General features: G+C 50.6%; 1 protein-coding gene across 1 annotated transcript in view; it reads left to right on the top strand.

Annotated features, from left to right (window-relative positions):
• The first annotated feature begins 16,774 nt into the window (after positions 1 to 16,774).
• Positions 16,775 to 21,774, top strand: part of LOC144952188 (sodium- and chloride-dependent neutral and basic amino acid transporter B(0+)-like) — a 28,015-nt gene continuing 23,015 nt past the window's right edge. Inside the window, 2 exon segments of the mRNA XM_078882591.1 lie at positions 16,775 to 17,403; positions 18,566 to 18,728. Of these exon segments, the coding sequence (XP_078738717.1) occupies positions 17,326 to 17,403; positions 18,566 to 18,728 (241 nt within the window). The 5' untranslated portion in view covers positions 16,775 to 17,325.

Below are 21,774 nucleotides of genomic sequence, written 5' to 3'. Positions count from 1 at the left end.
AACGATGATCGTGACGATGATGATGATGATGACGATAATTACAATGATGATCGTGATGATGATGATTACGATGATCACAACGATGATCGTGACGATGATGATGATTACGATGATCACAACGATGATCGTGACGATGATGATGATTACGATGATTACAATGATGATCGTGATGCTGATGATTACGATGATCACAACGATGATCGTGACGATGATGATGATTACGATAATTACAATGATGATAGTGACGATGATGATCGTGACGATGATAACAATGATGATATTGACGATGATGACGAAGATGATGACGATGATGCTGCTGATGATGATGATGCTGCTGCTGCTGATGATGCTGATGATGCTGCTGATGATGCTGCTGATGATGATGCTGCTGCTGATGATGATGCTGATGATGCTGCTGATGATAATGATGATGATGATGCTGCTGCTGCTGCTGCTGCTGCTGCTGCTGCTGCTGCTGCTGCTGATGATGATGATGATGCTGCTGCTGATGATGATGCTGCTGATGATACTGCTGCTGCTGATGATGCTGCTGCTGATGATGATGATGATGCTGCTGCTGCTTCTGCTGCTGCTGATGATACTGCTGCTGATGACGATGATCACGATACTTACGCCGCTGACACCGCCTCCAAACATTCCCTCCTCACGAAACCCGCGATGCTGCATCAACGCAACACAAACAGCAACGACGCAGATCAGTGACACAGACAAAGGTCCCCCGTGTAGCCTCAACAGGACCGTAGGGGCAAGTGCTGTGAGTAGCGAGCAGCACCTATAGACACGCAGACAAAGGTTCCCCGTGTAGCCTAAACAGGCTGTAGGGGCAAGTGCTGTGAGTAGCGAGCAGCACCTATAGACACGCAGACAAAGGTTCCCCGTGTAGCCTCAACAGGCTGTAGGGGCAAGTGCTGTGAGTAGCGAGCAGCACCTATAGACACACAGACAAAGGCCCCCCGTGTAGCCTCAACAGGCTGTAGGGGCAAGTGCTGTGAGCAGCGAGCAGCACCTATAGACACGCAGACAAAGGTTCCCCGTGTAGCCTCAACAGGCTGTAGGGGCAAGTGCTGTGAGTAGCGAGCAGCACCTATAGACACACAGACAAAGGTCCCCTGTGTAGCCTCAACAAGATGTAGGGGCAAGTGCTGTGAGTAGCGAGCAGCACCTATGAAGGCCGGCACGGCACACGAGGGGGTGGGTGGCCAGTAGCCACGCCCGACCGCCTTTGTCTCCCCAAGTGGCGATGTTTACAACGCACCTCACCAGGTTACTCATTTGAGGCTGAGTCGACCTAGGGGAGGCCCAGGTACCGGTTCGGATAATCGACACGGGTAGTGGTTGGCCGTGAGCCAGTGCGCTAACCACTGCGCCACCGCTCTCTCTGGCAACATCAGCATCATCATCAGCAGTATCATCATCATCAGCAGCAACATCATCAGCAGCAGCAGCATCACCATCAGCAGCATCATCATCATGGCCGTGAGCAAGTGTGCTAACCACTGCGCCACCGCTCTCTCTGGCAACATCATCAGCATCATCATCAGCAGCAGCATCATCAGCAGCAGCAGCATCATCATCATCATGGCCATGAGCCAGTGCGCTAACCACTGCGCCACCGCTCTCTCTCTGGCAGCGAACTTGGCCACGGGGTTTTATTAACGCGACGCAAACTTTTTGCCAATTCGGAGTAGTGTATAGTAGTGTATAATGTAGTGTATAGTGTAGTGTATAGTAGTGTAGTGAATAGTGTAGTGTATAGTGTAGTGTATAGTGTAGTGTACAGTAGTGTAGTGTATCATAGTGTAGTGTATAGTGTAGTGTACAGTAGTGTAGTGTATAGTAGTGTAGTGTATAGTGTAGTGTAGTGTACAGTAGTGTAGTGCATAGTAGTGTAGTGTATAGTGTAGTGTATAGTGTAGTGTACAGTAGTGTAGTGCATAGTAGTGTAGTGTATAGTGTAGTGTATAGTGTAGTGTACAGTAGTGTAGTGCATAGTAGTGTAGTGTATAGTAGTGTAGTGCATAGTAGTGTAGTGTATAGTGTAGTGCATAGTAGTGTATAGTGTAGTGTATAGTGTAGTGTATAGTGTAGTGTATAGTAGTGTAGTGCATAGTAGTGTAGTGTATAGTGTAGTGTATAGTGTAGTGTATAGTAGTGTAGTGCATAGTAGTGTAGTGTTTAGTGTAGTGTATAGTAGTGTATAGTGTAGTGTATAGTGTAGTGTATAGTGTAGTGTATAGTAGTGTAGTGCATAGTAGTGTAGTGTTTAGTGTAGTGTATAGTGTAGTACACTAGTGTAGTGTCAACGATTCAGAGTTTCTCGGAGGCACTTTCTTGATGAACAACTATCACGGCCTCGACCGCACACTCCCCACCGCAGCTCAGCCTGTACACAACAACGGCCGTCCAAACATTGTCCGCGCCAACCGAGATAGCCAACTGCAATCCTCCGTAGCGCAACATCTAGCGGAGACATTCAACGATGGCGATGAGTCAACTCCCAGAACCGGCAGCCCCGAGCCCCCCGCTATCGGCTGCTTTTATTCTCCCGGCGTGTCACCGTGGCTGCCTTCATTGGTGCTACTTTCGTTGTTCCAAATAGCGCATCCCCAAAGGCACTGGGATATTGCCTCGTGTCCCTCGCCAACCCCCCAAAAAAGTCCCCAACTTTGCCCCAAAGCCCCCCCCCCCGCCCCCCTCCCACGACTCTCACCCATCTCTCCTCCTCACTCGCCACCAAGTCTCCGTACTCCTCTCGACGACCTCGGCAAGTAGCTCTCCCCGGCAGAGAGAGACCTCCCACGGAGCCGTCTGTGTCACGTCAGCCGTGGCCCTGAATGTGTCTCCAAACGAGGAGGAGGTGGTGGAGCTGGTGGTGGTGGTGGTGGAGGTGGAGGTGGTGCTGGTGGACGAGGTGCGGCCATTGGGGAGACGAGGGGCTGACTCCTGTAGGGGGCATTGGAAGGGACCATCATTATAATCATCACTACCATCATCATCACTACCATCATCACTACCATCATCATCACTACCATCATCACTACCAACATCATCATCACTACCATCATCACTACCATCATCATCATATTCATGGGCCCCCATCCGCTGTTCCGTCACTATGTAGTCCAGCAGATGTTCTTGCTTGGACCCGGCATGCATCCACGATGTTGTGTGGATGCGCCACTGCCGGAACAGCGTGTTGGTAATTGCAAGCCCATGGGCTGCACAAAAATCTAGCAGCCTCCTACCGTTGTTATTGAGCTGATCTGGCCCATGCCTTCCAATCACTGCAGACCAGGTGCCAGCATCATGACCAACTCGGGCATTGAAGTCACCCAACAGGATGACTCTATCCCGAGGGGCCACTTTAGCCAGCACCTGTGACAGGAGGTCATAGAAGGCATCTGACTCATCGGCCTTGCCTGCATCCCTCCACGGATGTTCGTCTTCCGTGGGGGCATAGGTAACCACGACCATCACTCCTCGCCTCTGCTTGATGGGAAGGCGAGCCCAAAGTAGCCTGGGGCTTACAGCTTCCCACACCTCACCACCACGCTCCCACGCCCCCTTCATTCTTTTGTTCAGAAGAAGAGCCACTCCCTGTTGTTTAGCAGTCTCCTGCCCCGAGTAGAGGACTGTCCACCCCTCATGGTGGCAGGAGCCAGAGCCAGTCCACCGGACCTCCTGAATACCGCAGAGATCCAGGCGGAACCGGTCCAGCCCCCGACAAAAGAGTTTCAGCCTCTCCTCCACAGTGAGGATCGAACATTCCACATGGCCATCCGAAGTGGCCTTTTGTTGTTTCTGGAGGAGCCCCGAGGGTAACGATTCAGTCATGAACGCCTGTCCCCACCGGGCCTCCGGCACAAGCTTAATACGTTTTTTTACATCGTAGTTTAGTGGTTTATAATTGAAGGTGGAGGGGTTACCAGCCTCTCGCACCAGTCCAGAGCCCCCATTTGGCCGCTGTGGTGGCTACAAACGCCATGAAGGGAAAGGCCAAACGGAATTGGCCCTCCCCCCATGGCACTGCCCACCACAGCATTGCCGTCCGGCACCACGAGGAGGTAGGAGGCTGTTTTTGCCGGACCACCCCCCCCCCACCACCACCTGCACCACAGCCACCACCACCTCTACCACCACCACCACCACCTGCACCACAGCCACCCCCACCACAACCACCATCCACCACCACCACCACCACCTGCACCACCACCACCTGCACCACCACCACCACAATCCACCTCCTGCACCACAACCACCCCCACCACCACCTCCACCACCACCACTTCCACCACCCCCACCCCCCACCACCACCACCATCCACCACCACCTCCATCCACCACCACCTGCACCACAGCCACCACCACCTCTACCACCACCTCCACCACCACCACCACCACCTGCACCACCCCCACCCCCCACCACCACCACCATCCACCACCACCTGCACCACAGCCACCCCCACCACCACCTCCACCACCAACACCATCCACCCCCACCACCACCTCCACCACCTCCACCACCACCACCACCAACCACCACCACCACCACCAACCACCACCACCATCCCCCACCACCACCACCACCATCCACCACCACCACCCCCACCACCTCCACCACCACCAACCACCACCCCCACCACACTCACCATGATGGTGCCGTCGCCGCCCCTCATGTCGAGGTAGTCCCTGGCCACCAGACCGACCCTCCCGCGCCCGTCCTGGCAGAGGCACCAGGCCGCAACGACGGACACCCCCGCCGTGCTGTCGCGGTGACCGGCGGCGCGTGGCCACCAAGGCTCCCGCTCGGCGCTCGGCAACAGGAGCCACATCTTCTCCCCGCGCTCGAACGAGAGCCGCTCGTTCAACACCGACACCATCCGGTAGCGGGTGACGGCCTCCCTGTTGCCCGGTGGAGCGCTCATCGCGGACGGGGTCGCTTGCCTGAGCGGGGGGGGGGGGGTTGCAGAGGTTGAGGGTCGCTCGTGCCAGGCTAGGTGCGTCTGTGAGGTGGTAGTTTTTTCGTAGGTTTTTTCGTTTTATTGTTTTTTTGTATTGTGATAAAAACAAATTTTTTTTTTATCTTTCGATTTAAAGCTTTCGTGACTGCAGGGATTCATCTTCTTGATTCTTTCGGTAAAGTCACGTAGAAGGGAAGTCATAAAATAATAAAAATAAAACATAATAAAATAATCGTTTTCACATTTTTTTATTAAAACAATTTTTAAAATCGTCAAGTTTCAAGGCGCCTCCGATTAGCACGTTTGGCTACGTACGGTGCGAAAGAAGTCCAACACACACTCACAGCACGGTTGGTTACGTACGGTGCGAAAGAAGTTCACCATGCACACAACGCCTCGCTGGTAGGAGGAGGAGGTCACGTGATAGATCTGAGCGCTGTGCGGTGCAAGGCATTAGGTGCAGGAGGTCACGTGACAGACGCAGGTGCCATGGGTTGACTGACCGAGATGATTGTCCAATACACGACTGCGACACCTCGCTGCGTTACTACAACAACAACAACGACGAAATAAACAATACTCGCAAACAGCGCCGATAGGAGTGCAAATTAGATGGAAAGGTAGACAAAGGGGCTTCGAAAGTAAACGGATGAAGCGAGAGTAATCATTTGTTAGCTTTCCAAGTTAAGCCCGAACTGGCCATCAAAAATAATGGGCTCTAACAACTGGTGGCTGTTCATCATCATCATCATCACATTGTGGACATTTGTAGCAGCTGCAGCCAAATAACTCCGAACGCGTGTTCGTGTTGATTCCAAATGTGGAGGGGGGAGGGAGGAAACGGAAGCAGCAGAGACGAAATCCTCGCTGTGATCACCACAGGGAGAGAGAGAAAGACGCAGACTCCAATTACACTGGTCAACACACTTTTTCTGGCATAAGGTATTCCAAAGGTTTTAAGGTCATTTTGGGGTGCTGATTTCAAATCTGGCATCAGTTTTTGTCTATCAAATATTGCATTTTCAATAAAAACTGCGGAAGAAAAATATTAAATAAATGTGGATATCTACATAAATTGATATTATAAACACACTCTACTAAAAATACAGCACCATATTTGAACACTAAAGCAGTCACTGACTCGCAACAACTTGCAATCATAAGTGACAGAGTTAATTTCGGGTAAAATCAATGAAAATGGGGTATGCCGATAGCATAAAATGAGATGTGATAGAGCAAATCTGAGATCAGATTTAGAATCAGCACCCTGAAATTAGTCTAAAACAGCTGCAAAAGTCCAGGCCAGAAAAAAATGGGTTTTGTTTTGTTGACCAATGTTATACAGCAGGGTCGGGATGGAACCCACGACCTCCTGTAGACCAGGCGAGGGAGTTAACATCTCGCTACGAGAGAGACAGAGTGACACACTAACAGTCTGCAACTATACAGCAGGCGACGTTGCTGCCACACCTGAGCTGGTCGTTAGGTCTCTGCCCGGGTACAAAATAAAAAAGTAACGGGAAATGATTCACCACCACAACCAACACCAACAACATTCCCACCACCAACAACAACAACATCGCCCCCACCCCCACCATCCCCAAAACCAACAACAACAACAACATCCCCAACACCACTACCATCTCCACTGCCACCACCCCCACCACCACCATCACCACCACCATCACCCTCCCCACCACCACCACCACCACCTCCACCACCACCCCCACCAACAACATCCCCACCACCACCATCCCCACCACCCTCACCACCACAACTCCCACCATCCCCACCCCCACTGTCACCACCACTGTCACCACCACCACTCCCACCATCACCACCCCCACCACCACCACCCCCACCACAACCCCCACCACCACCACCCCCACCACCACCCCCACCCAAATCACCACCACCTTCATCCCCACCGCCACCACCACCACCGCCCCCACCACCACCACCGCCCCCACCACCACCACCCCCACCACCACCCCCACCCCAATCACCACCACCTTCATCCCCACCGCCACCACCACCACCGCCCCCACCACCACCCCCACCACCACCCCCACCACCACCACCCCCACCACTACCCGCATGTGTAACCTTCACAGGGCACTGGGGACACGTGCTGGTACGTGAACGTTAACGCGTGCCACCCGTGCAGGGCCACACGACACAAACACACAGACACTCTACTATCGCAGAAACATGCTTGTATTTGCATAAGGGATGGCCGGACTAAAAAACCGGTTTGATAGCGGCATGCAAATGTCTGGAACGGTGAACTGGAAGACCCAGAGACTCACACAAAGACCCATAGACACACAGACACAGATACTAACACAGAGACCCATAGACTAACACAGAGACCCATAGACTCACACAGATACCCATAGACTAACACAGAGACCCATATGCTCACAGACACAGAGACTAACACAGAGACACATGGACTCACATAGAGACCCATAGACTAACACAGAGACCCATAGACTAACACAGAGACCCATAGACTCACAGACCCATAGACTAACACAGACAGCTACAGACTCTCAGACACATGGACTCACATAGAGACCCATAGACTCACACAGTGACCCATAGACTCACAGACCCATAGACTAACACAGACAGCTACAGACTCTCAGACACATGGACTCACATAGAGACCCATAGACTCACACAGAGTCCCATAGACTAACACAGAAACCCATAGACTCACAGACACATACACTAACACAGAGACCCATAGGCTCACACAGAGACCCATAAACTCACACAGAGACCCATAGACTCACACAGAGACCCATTAACTCACACAGAGAGACCCATAGACTCACACAGAGACCCACAGACTCGCACAGAGACCCAGAGACTAACACAGAGACCCATAGACTCACACAGAGACCCACAGACTCGCACAGAGACCCATAGACTCACACAGAGACCCATAGACTCACACAGAGACTACTTATAACAAGACCCACCTCTTGCCAGCCGGGATGTCAGCCTCGTCCACCAATGGCACCTCTCTGTCTCTCTGTTTGTGTCTCTCTCTGTGTCTCTCTGTGTGTCTCTGTCTGTGTGTCTCTCTCTGTGTCTCTCTGTCTGTGTCTCACTGTGTTTCTCTCTCTGTGCGTCTCTTTGTGCCTGTGTCTCTCTCTCTGTGTGTGTCTTTCTCTGTGTCTATCTGTGTGTGTCTCTCTCTCTCTGTGTGTCTCTCTGTCTCTCTTTCTCTGTGTAGAATGTCGTGCATGCTCACACACACAGAGGCACAGAGACACGCTTCCTCGTCCCCTGCGAGAGGGACTTCCTCACAAACCAGTCCCCCCACCATTCCCCCCACCAGCCCCCCCACCAGTCCCCCCACCCCCCACCAGCCCCCCCCCCCCACCAGTGGTGGTGGTGATGGTGATGATGGTGGTAGTGATGGTGGTGATGGTGGTGGTGGTGATGGTGGTGATGGTGGTGGTGATGGTGGTGGTGGTGACGGTGGTGATGGTGGCGGTGGTGATGATGATGGTGATGATGGTGGTGATGATGGTGATGATAATGGTGGCGGTGATGATGGTGGTGATAGTGGTGATGGTAGTGGGGGTGGTGATGGTGGTGGTGGTGACGGTGGTGATGGTGGTGGTGATGGTGGCGGTGGTGATGGTGGTGATGGTGGCGGTGGTGGTGGTGATGGTAATGATGATGGTGGTAATGGTGGTGATGGTGGTGATGGTGGCGGTGGTGGTCATGGCGGTGGTGGTAGTGGTGATGGTAGTGGTGGTGATGGTGGTGATGGTGGCGGTGGTGATGGTGGTGATGGTGGTGGTGGTGGTGGTGACGGTGGTGATGGTGGTGGTGATGGTGGTGATGGTGATGATGGTGGTGATGGTGATGATGATGGTGATGATGGTGGTGATGATGGTGATGATGATGGTGGCGGTGATGATGGTGGTGATGGTGGTGATGGTGGTGATGGTGGCGGTGATGGTGGTGATGGTGGCGATGGTGGTGATGATAGTGGGGAGCGGTGGTGCAGCGGTTAGCGCTATGCTGCGCTACAAACCTGGCGACCGGGGTTCGATTCCCGCTCACGGCCAACACCAGTGACGATTATCTGCACCGGTCCTGGGCCTCCCCTATGTCGACTCAGCCTCAAATTAGTACCTGGTGCAATGTGTAGTCAACATCGCCACTGGGGAGACAAAGGCGGTCGGGCGTGGTGCTGGCCACCCACCCCCTCGTGTGCCATGCCGGCCTTCATAGGTGCTGCTCGCTAACAGCACTTGCCCCTACAGTTTGTTAAGGCTGTAAGGGGGATCTTTGTCTTTGGTGATGATGGTGGTGGTGATGGTGGCGGCGGTGATGATGGTGGTGGCGATGGTGGAAGTGATGATAGACTAATACTGCCCATAGACTAACACTGCCCATAGACTAACACCGCCCATAGACTAACATTGCCCATAGACTAACATTGCCCATAGACTAACACCGCCCATAGACTAACACTGCCCATAGACTAACACTGCCCATAGACTAACATTGCCCATAGACTAACACTCCCCATAGACTAACACTCCCCATAGACTAACACCGCCCATAGACTAACACTGCCCATATACTGACACCGCCCATAGACTAACACTGCCCATAGACTAACACTGCCCATAGACTAACACCGCCCATAGACTAACACTGCCCATATACTGACACCGCCCATAGACTAACACTGCCCATAGACTAACATTGCCCATAGACTAACATTGCCCATAGACTAACACCGCCCATAGACTAACACTGCCCATATACTAACATTGCCCATAGACTAACATTGCCCATAGACTAACATTACCCATAGACATTATGAGACCTCTTTTACCAGTGGCAAAATAGAGTAGTAGGTTTTTACCCTTTTAAACTGGTACAAAACTGACACCTTTATACAAGGCATCGTGTTTGCAATAACCACAGCACAAGCAGTCAAAAATGCAAACAAAAAGAAGCAACTCTGATAATGTCAGTGCATATTATTATCATTATCAGAGTTGCTTCTTTTTGTTTGCATTTTTGACTACTTGTAAATGTGGTTATTGCAAACATGATGCCTTGTATGAAGGTGTCAGTTTTGTACCAGTTTAAAGGGTAAAAACCTACTACTATTACCCATAGACTAACACTGCCCATAGACTAATACTGCCCATAGACTAAAATTGCCCATAGACTAACACTGCCCATAGACTAACACTGCCCATAGACTAATACTGCCCATAGACTAATACTGCCCATAGACTAATACTGCCCATAGACTAAGATTGCCCATAGACTAACACTGCCCAAAGACTAATACTGCCCATAGACTAAGATTGCCCATAGACTAACACTGCCCATAGACTAATACTGCCCATAGACTAATACTGCCCATAGACTAAGATTGCCCATAGACTAATACTGCCCATAGACTAATACTGCCCATAGACTAATACTGCCCATAGACTAATACTGCCCATAGACTAACACTGCCCATAGACTAATACTGCCCATAGACTAATACTGCCCATAGACTAACACTGCCCATAGACTAATACTGCCCATAGACTAATACTGCCCATAGACTAACACTGCCCATAGACTAACACTGCCCATAGACTAACACTGCCCATAGACTAACACTGCCCATAGACTAACATTGCCCATAGACTAACACCGCCCATAGACTAACATTGCCCATAGACTAACATTGCTCATAGACTAACACCGCCCATAGACTAACACTGCCCATATACTAACATTGCCCATATACTAGCATTGCCCATAGACTCACATTACCCATAGACTAACATTGCCCATAGACTAACGCTGCCCATAGACTAACATTGCCCATAGACTACCATTGCCCATAGACTAACATTGCCCATAGACTAACATTGCCCATAGACTAACATTGCCCATAGACTAACATTGCCCATTGACTAACATTGCCCATAGACTAACACTGCCCATAGACTAACACTGCCCATAGACTAACACTGCCCATAGACTAACATTGCCCATAGACTAACATTGCCCATGGTCTAACATTGCCCATGGTCTAACATTGCCCAGAGACGAACACTGCCCATAGACTAATGACCTCTCCTGGTCTACAGGAGGTCGTGAGTTCGATCCCGACCCTGAAGACGCCTGCTGCTGTATATTTGGAGTCTGCGTCTCTCTTATCATCATCATCACGGTGGCTAGGAGATGTTGACTACCTCGCCTGGTCTAGAGGAGGTCGTGGGTTCGATCCCGACCCTGAAGACGCCTGCTGCTGTATATTTGGAGTCTGCGTCTCTCTTATCATCATTATCATCACGGTGGCTAGGAGATGTTGACTACCTTGCCTGTTACGCAGGAGGTCGTGGGTTCGATCCAGATCCTGAAGACGCCTGCTGCTGTATATTTGGAGTCTGCGTCTCTCTCATCATCATTATCATCACGGTGGTTAGGAGATGTTGACTACCTCGCCTGGTGTACAGGAGGTCGTGGGTTCGACCCGTCCCTGACGATGCCTGCTGCTGTATATTTGGAATCTGCGTCTCTCTCTCTCATCATCAGCATCACGGTAGCTCGGAGATGTTGACGACCTCGCCTGTGTGTCTCTCTCTCCCTCTGGTGGTCACTCTGTGGATTTTCCCCCACTATCAATACGAGAATCAACATCACGCGCTAAGAGTGTTTAATGAGTGCTCATACATTTCCACACGGCGATGACGATGATGATGATGAGAAGTCGCCGCTTGCTTCAGCTGCTATCATTTGCCATAGCAGCCCAAGGTCCCTTCTGCCACTGCTATTCAGTGGCCTAAGAAAAAAATGTTTCGCTCCGGATGACCGCTGCAAAGTATGATCTTCTGTTTTGATTTAGTGTGCTGATCTTTAAAGGTGCATTTGAAAAATGTTGATACTCCTACTGATGCTGTTGTGGAGTGACTCATGCAGCCAGCTATGGCTACAGGGTTTTATCGGTACATGTTGTTCATGTCGTTTATTGTGAAATTTCGGTCACAGTTCCTATGATCACTGTTCCATTGCTTTTATGGCTTCATTTGGGTAATTTCGAAAACCTTTTTGGGGTTTGGCCATGTTTTGTTTGTTGTAGTACGGAGTAAGACTGATGGCTTTAATCTAAGTTGTCTTGTGGTTGTTGTTGTTGTTGTTTGACTTGCATCCCACTGGGATTTTTGCACACAGCGTTGGTGTACGGTGCTTTTTCTCGTTGAAGATTTTTTTGCTGTTTTTTCCTGGATTTTTCTTTTTGCACGTAGCCACTTTAAGATGTTTTCTTGTTCACGTTTAAGTTTTTTGTTCGTTGCGGTTGCACCCGATTCAAGAGCCGAATGGCTCACGGGGCTACACCAAATAAATGAAACTGAAAAACTGAAACTGAGATCCAGAGATCCATAGACCCATGGAGATCCATACTCACAGAGACCCATAGACCCACAGAGACCCATAGAATCTCATAGAGACCCAAAAAACTAAAACTCTACTGTAGATTTATTTTGATTAGTGTACAAGTGAAGGTGCCCCACTAAGCTACTTAGTGAGAAGCAGAGGTGGGACAAAGTCATTGTTATGCAAGTCCAAGTCGAGTCGCAAGTCATCAAATTCATGACTCGAGTCTGACTCGAGTCCAAGTCACATGACTCGAGTCCACATCTCATAGGTGGGACAAAGTCATTGTTATGCAAGTCCAAGTCGAGTCGCAAGTCATCAAATTCATGACTCGAGTCTGACTCGAGTCCAAGTCACATGACTCGAGTCCACACCTCTGGTGAGAAGTCAATGAAGCCAAGACAGAGGTTCTCTGCAAGCCACCTGGCTATCATGAGAGATTCGTTCATGAGGCGATCCACATATACAAACACAGAGACAATTTTAATCGAGAAGATGGATTCTGGCTTAGCAATCATTGGAAGGACGTAATAAACCGTTTTGATACACATTAGGGTAGGTAGAATAATACATAGTGTTATGTTGAAATGTGGTTTATTGCAATACAGTATATAATTTAATGTTGGGTTTATCTATGGCAGTATATAGTACGGTATATGCTCGGTTGATGTAAGAGAATAAAGTTTAGATGGAAGCATATTATATAACTTTTACGACGTAGAATTGTAATGTATTACTTGCTGTTAGTAACTCAGCTTATTGTAGAGTATAGTAAGTATACTGATGGTGCTATGCAGTTTATATTTTAGTTTTTTGTATGTAGTTTATACTTTAGTTTTCTACGGTGTTGTTTAGTAACTGCAGCTACATATCATTGGCATTCCTTTCCTTTGTTAATGCTAATCCCTGCACCCCCCCTTGGCGCTCTTCATCCTGCATAGTGCGTGGGCATGGTATGACTTTGAAGCCCCCCCGCCCCCCTGCGCATTTCCCATGTATATGCTAAATTCCTCTTGATATGCACATTCTTTTTGTTAAGGCGCTCTTCTCCCACCCCCAACCCAGCTTATATGTAAGCTCCTAGCTTGGATTGTCTCATTCTTCACCTGAGGACGGCTGCTTGCGTTGTGGCCGAAACGTCGTGAGAATTGTTTCATTTTATTATGTTTTATTTTTATTATTTTATTACTTCCCTTCTACGTGACTTTACCGAAAAAAACCAAGAAGATGAATCCCTGCAGTCACGAAAGCTTTAAATCGAAATTTAGTAGTGTATAGTGTAGTGTATAGTGTAGTGTATAGTGTAGTGTATAGTAGTGTATAGTGTAGTGTATAGTAGTGTATAGTGTAGTGTATAGTAGTGTATAGTGTAGTGTATAGTAGTGTAGTGTATAGTGTAGTAGTGAAGTGTATAGTGATGTAGTGTATAATAGTGTAGTATACTAGTACAGCTTCATACATTTACCTGGCGATCTAATCCCAAGAAACACCCTCTATTAAGGATGATGTTTAGAGTATTTCACTGCTACTGTGAATGTCCACGTGACGTTGATGACGATGATAGGCAACATGGGTTGAGTTGCTACCGTTGGCACAGGCAGGGAGCACACCCGCTAATGGCAAGGACCACGCCCGGCCGCCTTTGTCTCCCCACTGGTGATATTAAAGCTGAGTCGAACCAACATCGCAAACACACACACAGAGACAAAGACAGCCCTTTGTATAGCATCTAACAGAATGGCTGTGGCACACGAGGGGGTGGGTGGCCAGAACCACGCCCGGCCGCCTTTGTCTCTCCCCCAGTGGCGATGTTTACTTTACACCGCACCAGGTTACTCATTTGAGGCTGAGTCGACCTAGGGGAGACCCAAGACCGGTTCAGATAATTGTCACCGGTGGTGTTGGCCGTGAGCGGGAATCGAACTCGGGTCGCCAGGTTCGTAGCGCAGCGTAGCGCTAGCAACTGCACTACCCCTCCCCACACACACACGCACACACACGCACGCGTACACACACGTACACACACACACACGTACACACACGTACACACACGTACACGTACACACACGTACACACACTCGCGCGCACACACACACACACACACGTACACACACGCACACATACACGTACACACACGTACACACACACGTGCACACACGTACACGCACACACATACACACACTCGCGCGCACACACACATGTACACACACACACACGTACACGCACACACACACGTACACACACGCGCACACACACGCACACACGCACATCCGTAGACACACACGCGCGCACACACACGTACACACGCACACACACACGTACACACGCACACACACACACGCACACGTACACACACACACGTACATACACACGCGCACACACACACGCACACACGCACATCCGTAGACACACGCACACGCGTACACACACACGTACACACACACGCGTACACACACGTACACACACACACGTACATTTAGTCAAACGAACTGGTCATCATCGCTAAAGCCCAAGTTAATGGGTCACCCAGACGGGTTAATGGTAAACCGTGGCGCTTACGCTCAGGCTCAGCTCTGTCAACAAACACCCAGCCAGGGGTGGTCATCACCACCACCACCACCATGACCACCACCATCCTCATCATCCTTCCCGGGAAGATCTCATCTCATCAACACGAATGGTTAACGTCGAGTGCCTACATCCGTAGCGAGATGACACAGAGCCACACGTTGACTATGCACACGTAGCCACCGCTAGCAATGATTAATGCGAATGCAACCTAAGGAATGTTTATTATTTAAAACGAAACTGTGGGGTTTTTTTTCATTGTACAACCCCTACCACTACCCCTATCACTACCCCTACCACTACCCCTACCACTACCCCTATCACAACCCCTACCACTACCCCTATCACTACCCCCTACCACTACCCCTATCACTACCCATATCACTACCCCTATCACTACCCCTATCACTACCCATATCACTACCCCTATCACTACCCCTATCACTACCCCTATCACTGCTCCTATCACTACCCCTATCACTACCCATATCACTACCCCTACCACTATCCCTATCACTCCCGTCAGTTCTGGCATCACCACCACCCTCACCACCATCACCACCACCACCACTTTTATTAGTAGTAACGACCCCAGCACGCTTTATTATCTCAGCCGCTATCGTCTCGTATACTCGTTTATAATCAGCTATAAATCACCTTTGAATAAAGGCTCTGCTATATAAATTTAGAAAAGATAATGATTAACTAAGATCCAGGACAATAAACGATAATGGCCGTGTCAGAGGCACTGGGTGTCTATGTGTCTCTGCGTCAGTCTCCGTGTGAGTCTATGGGTATTTGTGTGAGTCTATGGGTCTCTGTGTGAGTCTCCGTGTGAGTCTATGGGTCTCTGTGTGAGTCTATGGGTCTCTGTGTGAGTCTCTGTGTGAGTCTATGGGTCTCTGTGTGAGGCTCTGTGTGAGTCCATGGATCTCTGTGTGAGTCTCTGTGTGAGTCTATGGGTCTCTGTTTGAGTCTATGGGTCTCTGTGTGAGTCTATGTGTCTCCGAGTGAATATATGGGTCTCTGAGTGATTCTATGGGTCTCTGTTTGAGTCTATGGGTCTCTGTGTGAGTCTCTGTGTCTCCGAGTGAGTCTATGGGTCTCTGTGTGAGTCTATGGGTCTCTGTGTGAGTCTCTGTGTGAGTGGCTGGGTCTCTGTGTGAGTCTCTATGTGAGTCTATGGGTCTCTGTGTGAGTCTATGGGTCTCTGTGTGACTCTCTGTGTGAGTGTCTGGGTCTCTGTGTGAGTCTCTATGTGAGTCTATGGGTCTCTGTGTGAGTCTATGTGTCTCTGTGTGAGTCTCTATGTGCGTCTATGGGTCTCTGCGTGAGTCTACGGGTCTCCGAGTGAATGAATTTAGGCGGGGGGGGGCGGTGACGTCACCGCGGTATTTCCACCCGGTGAGGTAATTAACCTGTTGACGTCACGCACTAACGGGCCCCTCTCAGCCAATGAGCGCGCGGGCAGCCCGGGGGTATTTAAAGGGGGCACCTATGGAATGTTGGGCTCAGTTTGCAAGTCGAGTTGGCGAGTGATTGATCACCGTTACAGGCTTTCACGTAGCACTCGCAGACTGTGCCACCAACACCGCTGCTGTTATTCGCATCGCCGCATCATCTTTCAGCACGTGGACCTCACAGTCATTCGCCACGGGGCGATTTTGATTGGGCGTTCGGGCATCTGCAATAGATTTCGATCGGGAGGCGAATCGGATGATCTCTCATTATGCGTTGATTTTTTTTTTTGTTCAGCTAGACTTGAAACGAGGGGGGGGGGGGTGGGGGAAAGTTCGGGCAGCACGTTGGTAGGTAGGTGAGTTCATAGGTAGGTTGGTAAGTAGGTAGGTTTAAGTGTAGGCGCTTTCTAAGGTCCACTCGTTCGCGAATTAATCCAGTGAATAATCACCGCCACGGGGGAGACAAAGGCGGCCGGGTCGTGCCTGGTGGTTTGCTGCCCACCCACCCCTCCGACTCTCTCCCGTTTGTGCCACGGTACTAGCACCTTCATAGGTGCTGCTGCTGCTGCTGCTGCCACTCGCTACTCACTGCCACTTGCCCCGACAGCCTGTTAGAGGCTACACGGGGGATCTTTGCCTGTGTATAGGCGCTGCTGCCACTCGCTACTCACTGCCACTTGCCCCGACAGCCTGTTAGAGGCTACTCGGGGGACCTTTGTCTTTGTAGTGATCGTTATCGGCAGGTAGGAGGCGCGAATTATTTTTTTCCCGAGCCTCTGAAACTTTTATCGTTAAGAGTCGCTCACTGAACAGCGAGCGGTCGTGTTTAGCTTACACGCGTAAACAGACATATATAGATAAACGCAAATATACGTGAACGTGAATACGATGGGGAAAAAATCTAAAGATCTCAACGCAGTCGGTGGCAACAACTTGGCCTACGTCCAAGATGAAGAGAAAGGAAAGGTAAGAGGCGTCGCTCCTTATCCAACCATCCGATGGCCCCGTTGAGATTCGCTGTCTATACACCGTCGTGATTGGTTTCTCTGTATTTAACCATCTGATAGCCCGTTGAGATTCGCTATCTATACAACGTAGCGATCCTTTATTCAACCATCCGTGGCCCCGTTGAGATTCGCTATCTATACACCATATCGATTGGTGTACCTGTATTTAACCATCCGATAGCCTGTTGAGATTCGCTATCTGTACACCATATCGATTGGTGTTCCTGTATTTAACCATCCGATAGCCCCATTGAGATTCGCTATCTATACACCATATCGATTGGTTTGCCTGTATTTAACCATCTAATAGTCTGTTGAGATTCGCTATCTATACACCATATCGATTGGTGTCCCTGTATTTAACAATCTAATAGCCTGTTTAGATTCGCTATCTATACACCATATCGATTGGTGTCCCTGTATTTAACAATCTGATAGCCCCATTGAGATTCGCTATCGATTCACCGTACTGATAGGCATCCTTCAAAGTAAGGGGACATTGCCCGAAATATATATACACACGTAAATATAATTATATATTTGATCATATAATGTATAACTATTTATGTATTACATATGTAATGTATAGATAATGTACGGCTAGAATTTGTTATTGAAATAATAGATGCCGCCAAATTTGTCTTCGACCGCGTGGACACATCGAGTGCGCATATCAACAACAAATGCCACCACTCCCGTCGGTCCGTTCGTTCATTCCTCCATTCATTTTTCCGTTCGTTCATTCGTTTATGCATTCGTCCATCCGTTCATTCTTTCATCCGTTCGTCTGTTCATTCGTCCATTCATTCGTCCGTTCCGTTCATTCTTTCATCCGTTCGTCTGTTCATTCGTCCATTCATTCGTCCGTTCCGTTCATTCTTTCATCCGTTCGTCCATTCATTCTTTCATTCGTCCGTCCGTTCATTCGTTTGTCCGTTCGCCCGTCCGTTCGTCCATTCATTCAACCGTTCACCCGTTCGTCCCTTCCTTCTTCCGTTCATTCACCCGTCCATGCGTCCGTCCCTTCCTTCCTCCGTTCATTCACCCGTCCATTCATTCGCCCCTCCGTCCATTCATTCGTCCTCTCTTCCACCCCCCCCCCCACCCGCCCGCCCTTCCAGGCCTCCGGGGCGACATCCCAGGTCGCTTCCGATGCCCCGGACGCACTGCCTGAGCGCGGGACGTGGAACTCCAAGGCGGAGTACCTCCTGTCCATGGTGGGGTACGCGGTGGGGCTGGGTAACGTGTGGCGCTTCCCCTACCTGGCCTACAAGAACGGAGGAGGTGATCCATGCACCGCGACTCGTCGGTCCACACACGTACAGGCCAGCTGTACCCCCCTACTGTGCCAGGCTAGGTGCAGGAGGTCACGGGACAGACCAAGCAGGTGCCATGGGTTAGCTACTGTGCCAGGCTAGGTGCAGGAGATCACGGGACAGACCCAGCAGGTGCCATGGGTTAGCTACTGTGCCAAGCTAGGTGCAGGGGGTCTCGGGACAGACCCAGCAGGTGCCATGGGTTAACTACTGTGCCAGGCTAGGTGCAGAAGGTCACGGGACAGACCTAGCAGGTGCCATGGGTTAACTACTGTGCCAGGCTAGGTGCAGGAGGTCTTGGGACAGACCCAGCAGGTGCCATGGGTTGAGTGACTGAGATGACCGGTAGATGCACCACCAGCTGTACCCCCCTACTGTGCCAGGCTAGGTGCAGGGGGTCTCGGGACAGACTCAGCAGGTGCCATTGGTTAACTAATGTGCCAGGCTAGGTGCAGGAGGTCTCGGGACAGACCCAGCAGGTACCATGGGTCGGCTGACTGAGATGACCGGTAGATACACCACCAGCTGTACCCCCCTACTGTGCCAGGCTAGGTGCAGGGGGTCTTGGGACAGACCCAGCAGGTGCCATTGGTTAACTAATGTGCCAGGCTAGGTGCAAGAGGTCTCGGGACAGACCCAGCAGGTACCATGGGTCGGCTGACTGAGAGGATCGGTAGATGCACCACCAGCTGTTACCCCCCTACTGTGCCAACTTGTCGTATTTTATCCGCCCCGGGCGCTCCGCTCGTTGTTGTGAGAGCATCGCTCCTTTGCCCTCCGTCGTTGTTGCTGGAGGGCGACTGCCTCCGACTGCCCAGCAGCAGAAGCAGCAGCGTCCTTCGCGAGCCTCCTCTTAGAGGTCGCAACCGGGTACCCGATACCCGTACCCTACCCGATACCCGGCTACCCGTACCCGGCCGGGTACGGGTACGGGTAGGCCGTGAGTCACTGGCGAGTAGCCGTTTGTCACTCATTTCAGGTAGGGTACGGGTACGGGTAGGGAACGGGTACCCGTACCAGGCCAGGTACGGGTACGGGTACCCGTTTGCGACCCTGGTGCGGCCCGGTACGGGTAGGCCGTGAGTCACTGGCGAGTAGCCGTTTGTCACTCATTTCGGGTAGGGTACGAGTACGGGTAGGGAACGGCTACCCGTACCCGGCCAGGTACGGGTACACATTTGCGACCCTGGTGCGGCCGGGTACGGGTAAGGAATCAAAACCCGTTTGCGACCTCTGGCCTCCTCCGCACACGCACACACACAGAGATCACCAAACACTCCAACCCCAGAGACTCCCCCGTGGAGTAATCGCATACTTGAGGCGAGATAGAGAAGGAGGAGGCACGTCACGCAGCAAACATCAACATTTTCTTCCCAATGACTGATGGAAGCGTACGTCACACAAACACCGGCTTAAGTCTCCTGGACCAGCAGGAAGGCAACTCGCTGTAGGCAAGCGTGCAAACAACGACACAAATACAACAACCGTCATTCGCCACTAAGTGGCGGTGACGTCACCACGACGCTTGTGCCAGGCCATGTGCACCCTGAGGCCACGTGAAGTGTCGAACGCCCGCTGGCAGGAGGTCACGGGGCAGACCCAGGTGCCACGGGTCGACTGACCGAGATGACCGAGATGACTGGCTGATGCACCACCTGTGCCCCCTACTGTGCCAACTTGCTGTGCTTTAGCCACCCGGCGCTCCGCTCGTTGTAGTGAGCGTCGCTCCTCCGCCCTCCGTTGTTGTTGGAGGGCGACTGCCTCCAACTGCCCAGTAGCGTCCTTCACGAGCCTCCTCCACTGAGGCCGATCTTGACACCGCTGGTACCAGTCATCGGCAAGTCCACTCAGCTCCACGTCCTCCTGTACCACATCACTCCATCTCTTCTCTAGCCCGTGCACAAATACGCACACACACACACAGACACGCACGCACACACACACACACGCACACACACAGAGACACGCACACACAGACACACGCACAGACACACACACAGACAAGCACACACACAGACACGCACACACACAAACACAGACACGCACACACACAAACACAAGCACAGACACGCACACACACACACAGACACACAGACACGCAGACACACACAGACACACACAGACACACACGCAGACACACACACACACAGACACACACAAACACACAGACACACACACCGACCCACACACACCGACACACACACACACACCGACACACACACACCGACACACACACACACCGACACACACACACACACCGACACACACACACCGACACACACACACACCGACACACACACACACACCGACACACACACACCGACACACACACACACCGACACACACACACACCGACACACACACACACCGACACACACACAGACTCAGAAACAAAGCCACAAGCACCGTCTGTAATTTGTTTTTATTGGATTTTTCTCACATCGAGTGGACCCCACTCAAGCGGGTCACCCCGCTCTGCCGACTGCACCGTTTAAGCTCGACGCCGAACGAGACTTGACACTTGGAGTGGAACCCCTCCACAGCGTCACGTGACCACGTGAAGTGTTAAAGGTTCACTGGTGGGACGTCAATGGGAGACGGCATCCTTTGAAAGTTGAAATGAACAAGTGGGTGCAAGGGTTTTTTTTGCTTTTTGTTGTTTGCCTTGAAACGTTCGTGACTGCAGGCATTCGTGGGCTTGGTTCTTTAGGTGAAGTCACGTGGATAGAAAAGAAAAATAATTAAAAAAATACAATTAAATTAAAAGTAAACAATACAAAATGTACAAATATTAATTGAAATAATAAAAGCAAAAAAAACACCGTGTTTTTTGCTTTTATTATTTTCAAATAATTATTTTTATTTTAAAATTATATATATATTTTTTTATCTACTTGACTTTACCACGCACAAGGTGTAAAGCCCCCTTCAGAGCTTTGTGGCGATGCAGTAGCGCTTTTTTTCCCGAAGCCACCCACTGACTTATCACAAATGATAGCTCAGTGGCTGATTTC

The sequence above is a fragment of the Lampetra fluviatilis genome, chromosome 66 (assembly GCF_964198595.1).
Source record: "Lampetra fluviatilis chromosome 66, kcLamFluv1.1, whole genome shotgun sequence".
NCBI lineage: Eukaryota > Metazoa > Chordata > Hyperoartia > Petromyzontiformes > Petromyzontidae > Lampetra > Lampetra fluviatilis.
The sequence above is the reverse complement of the archived record's forward strand: the minus strand, read 5'-3'. Positions and strand labels throughout refer to the sequence as shown.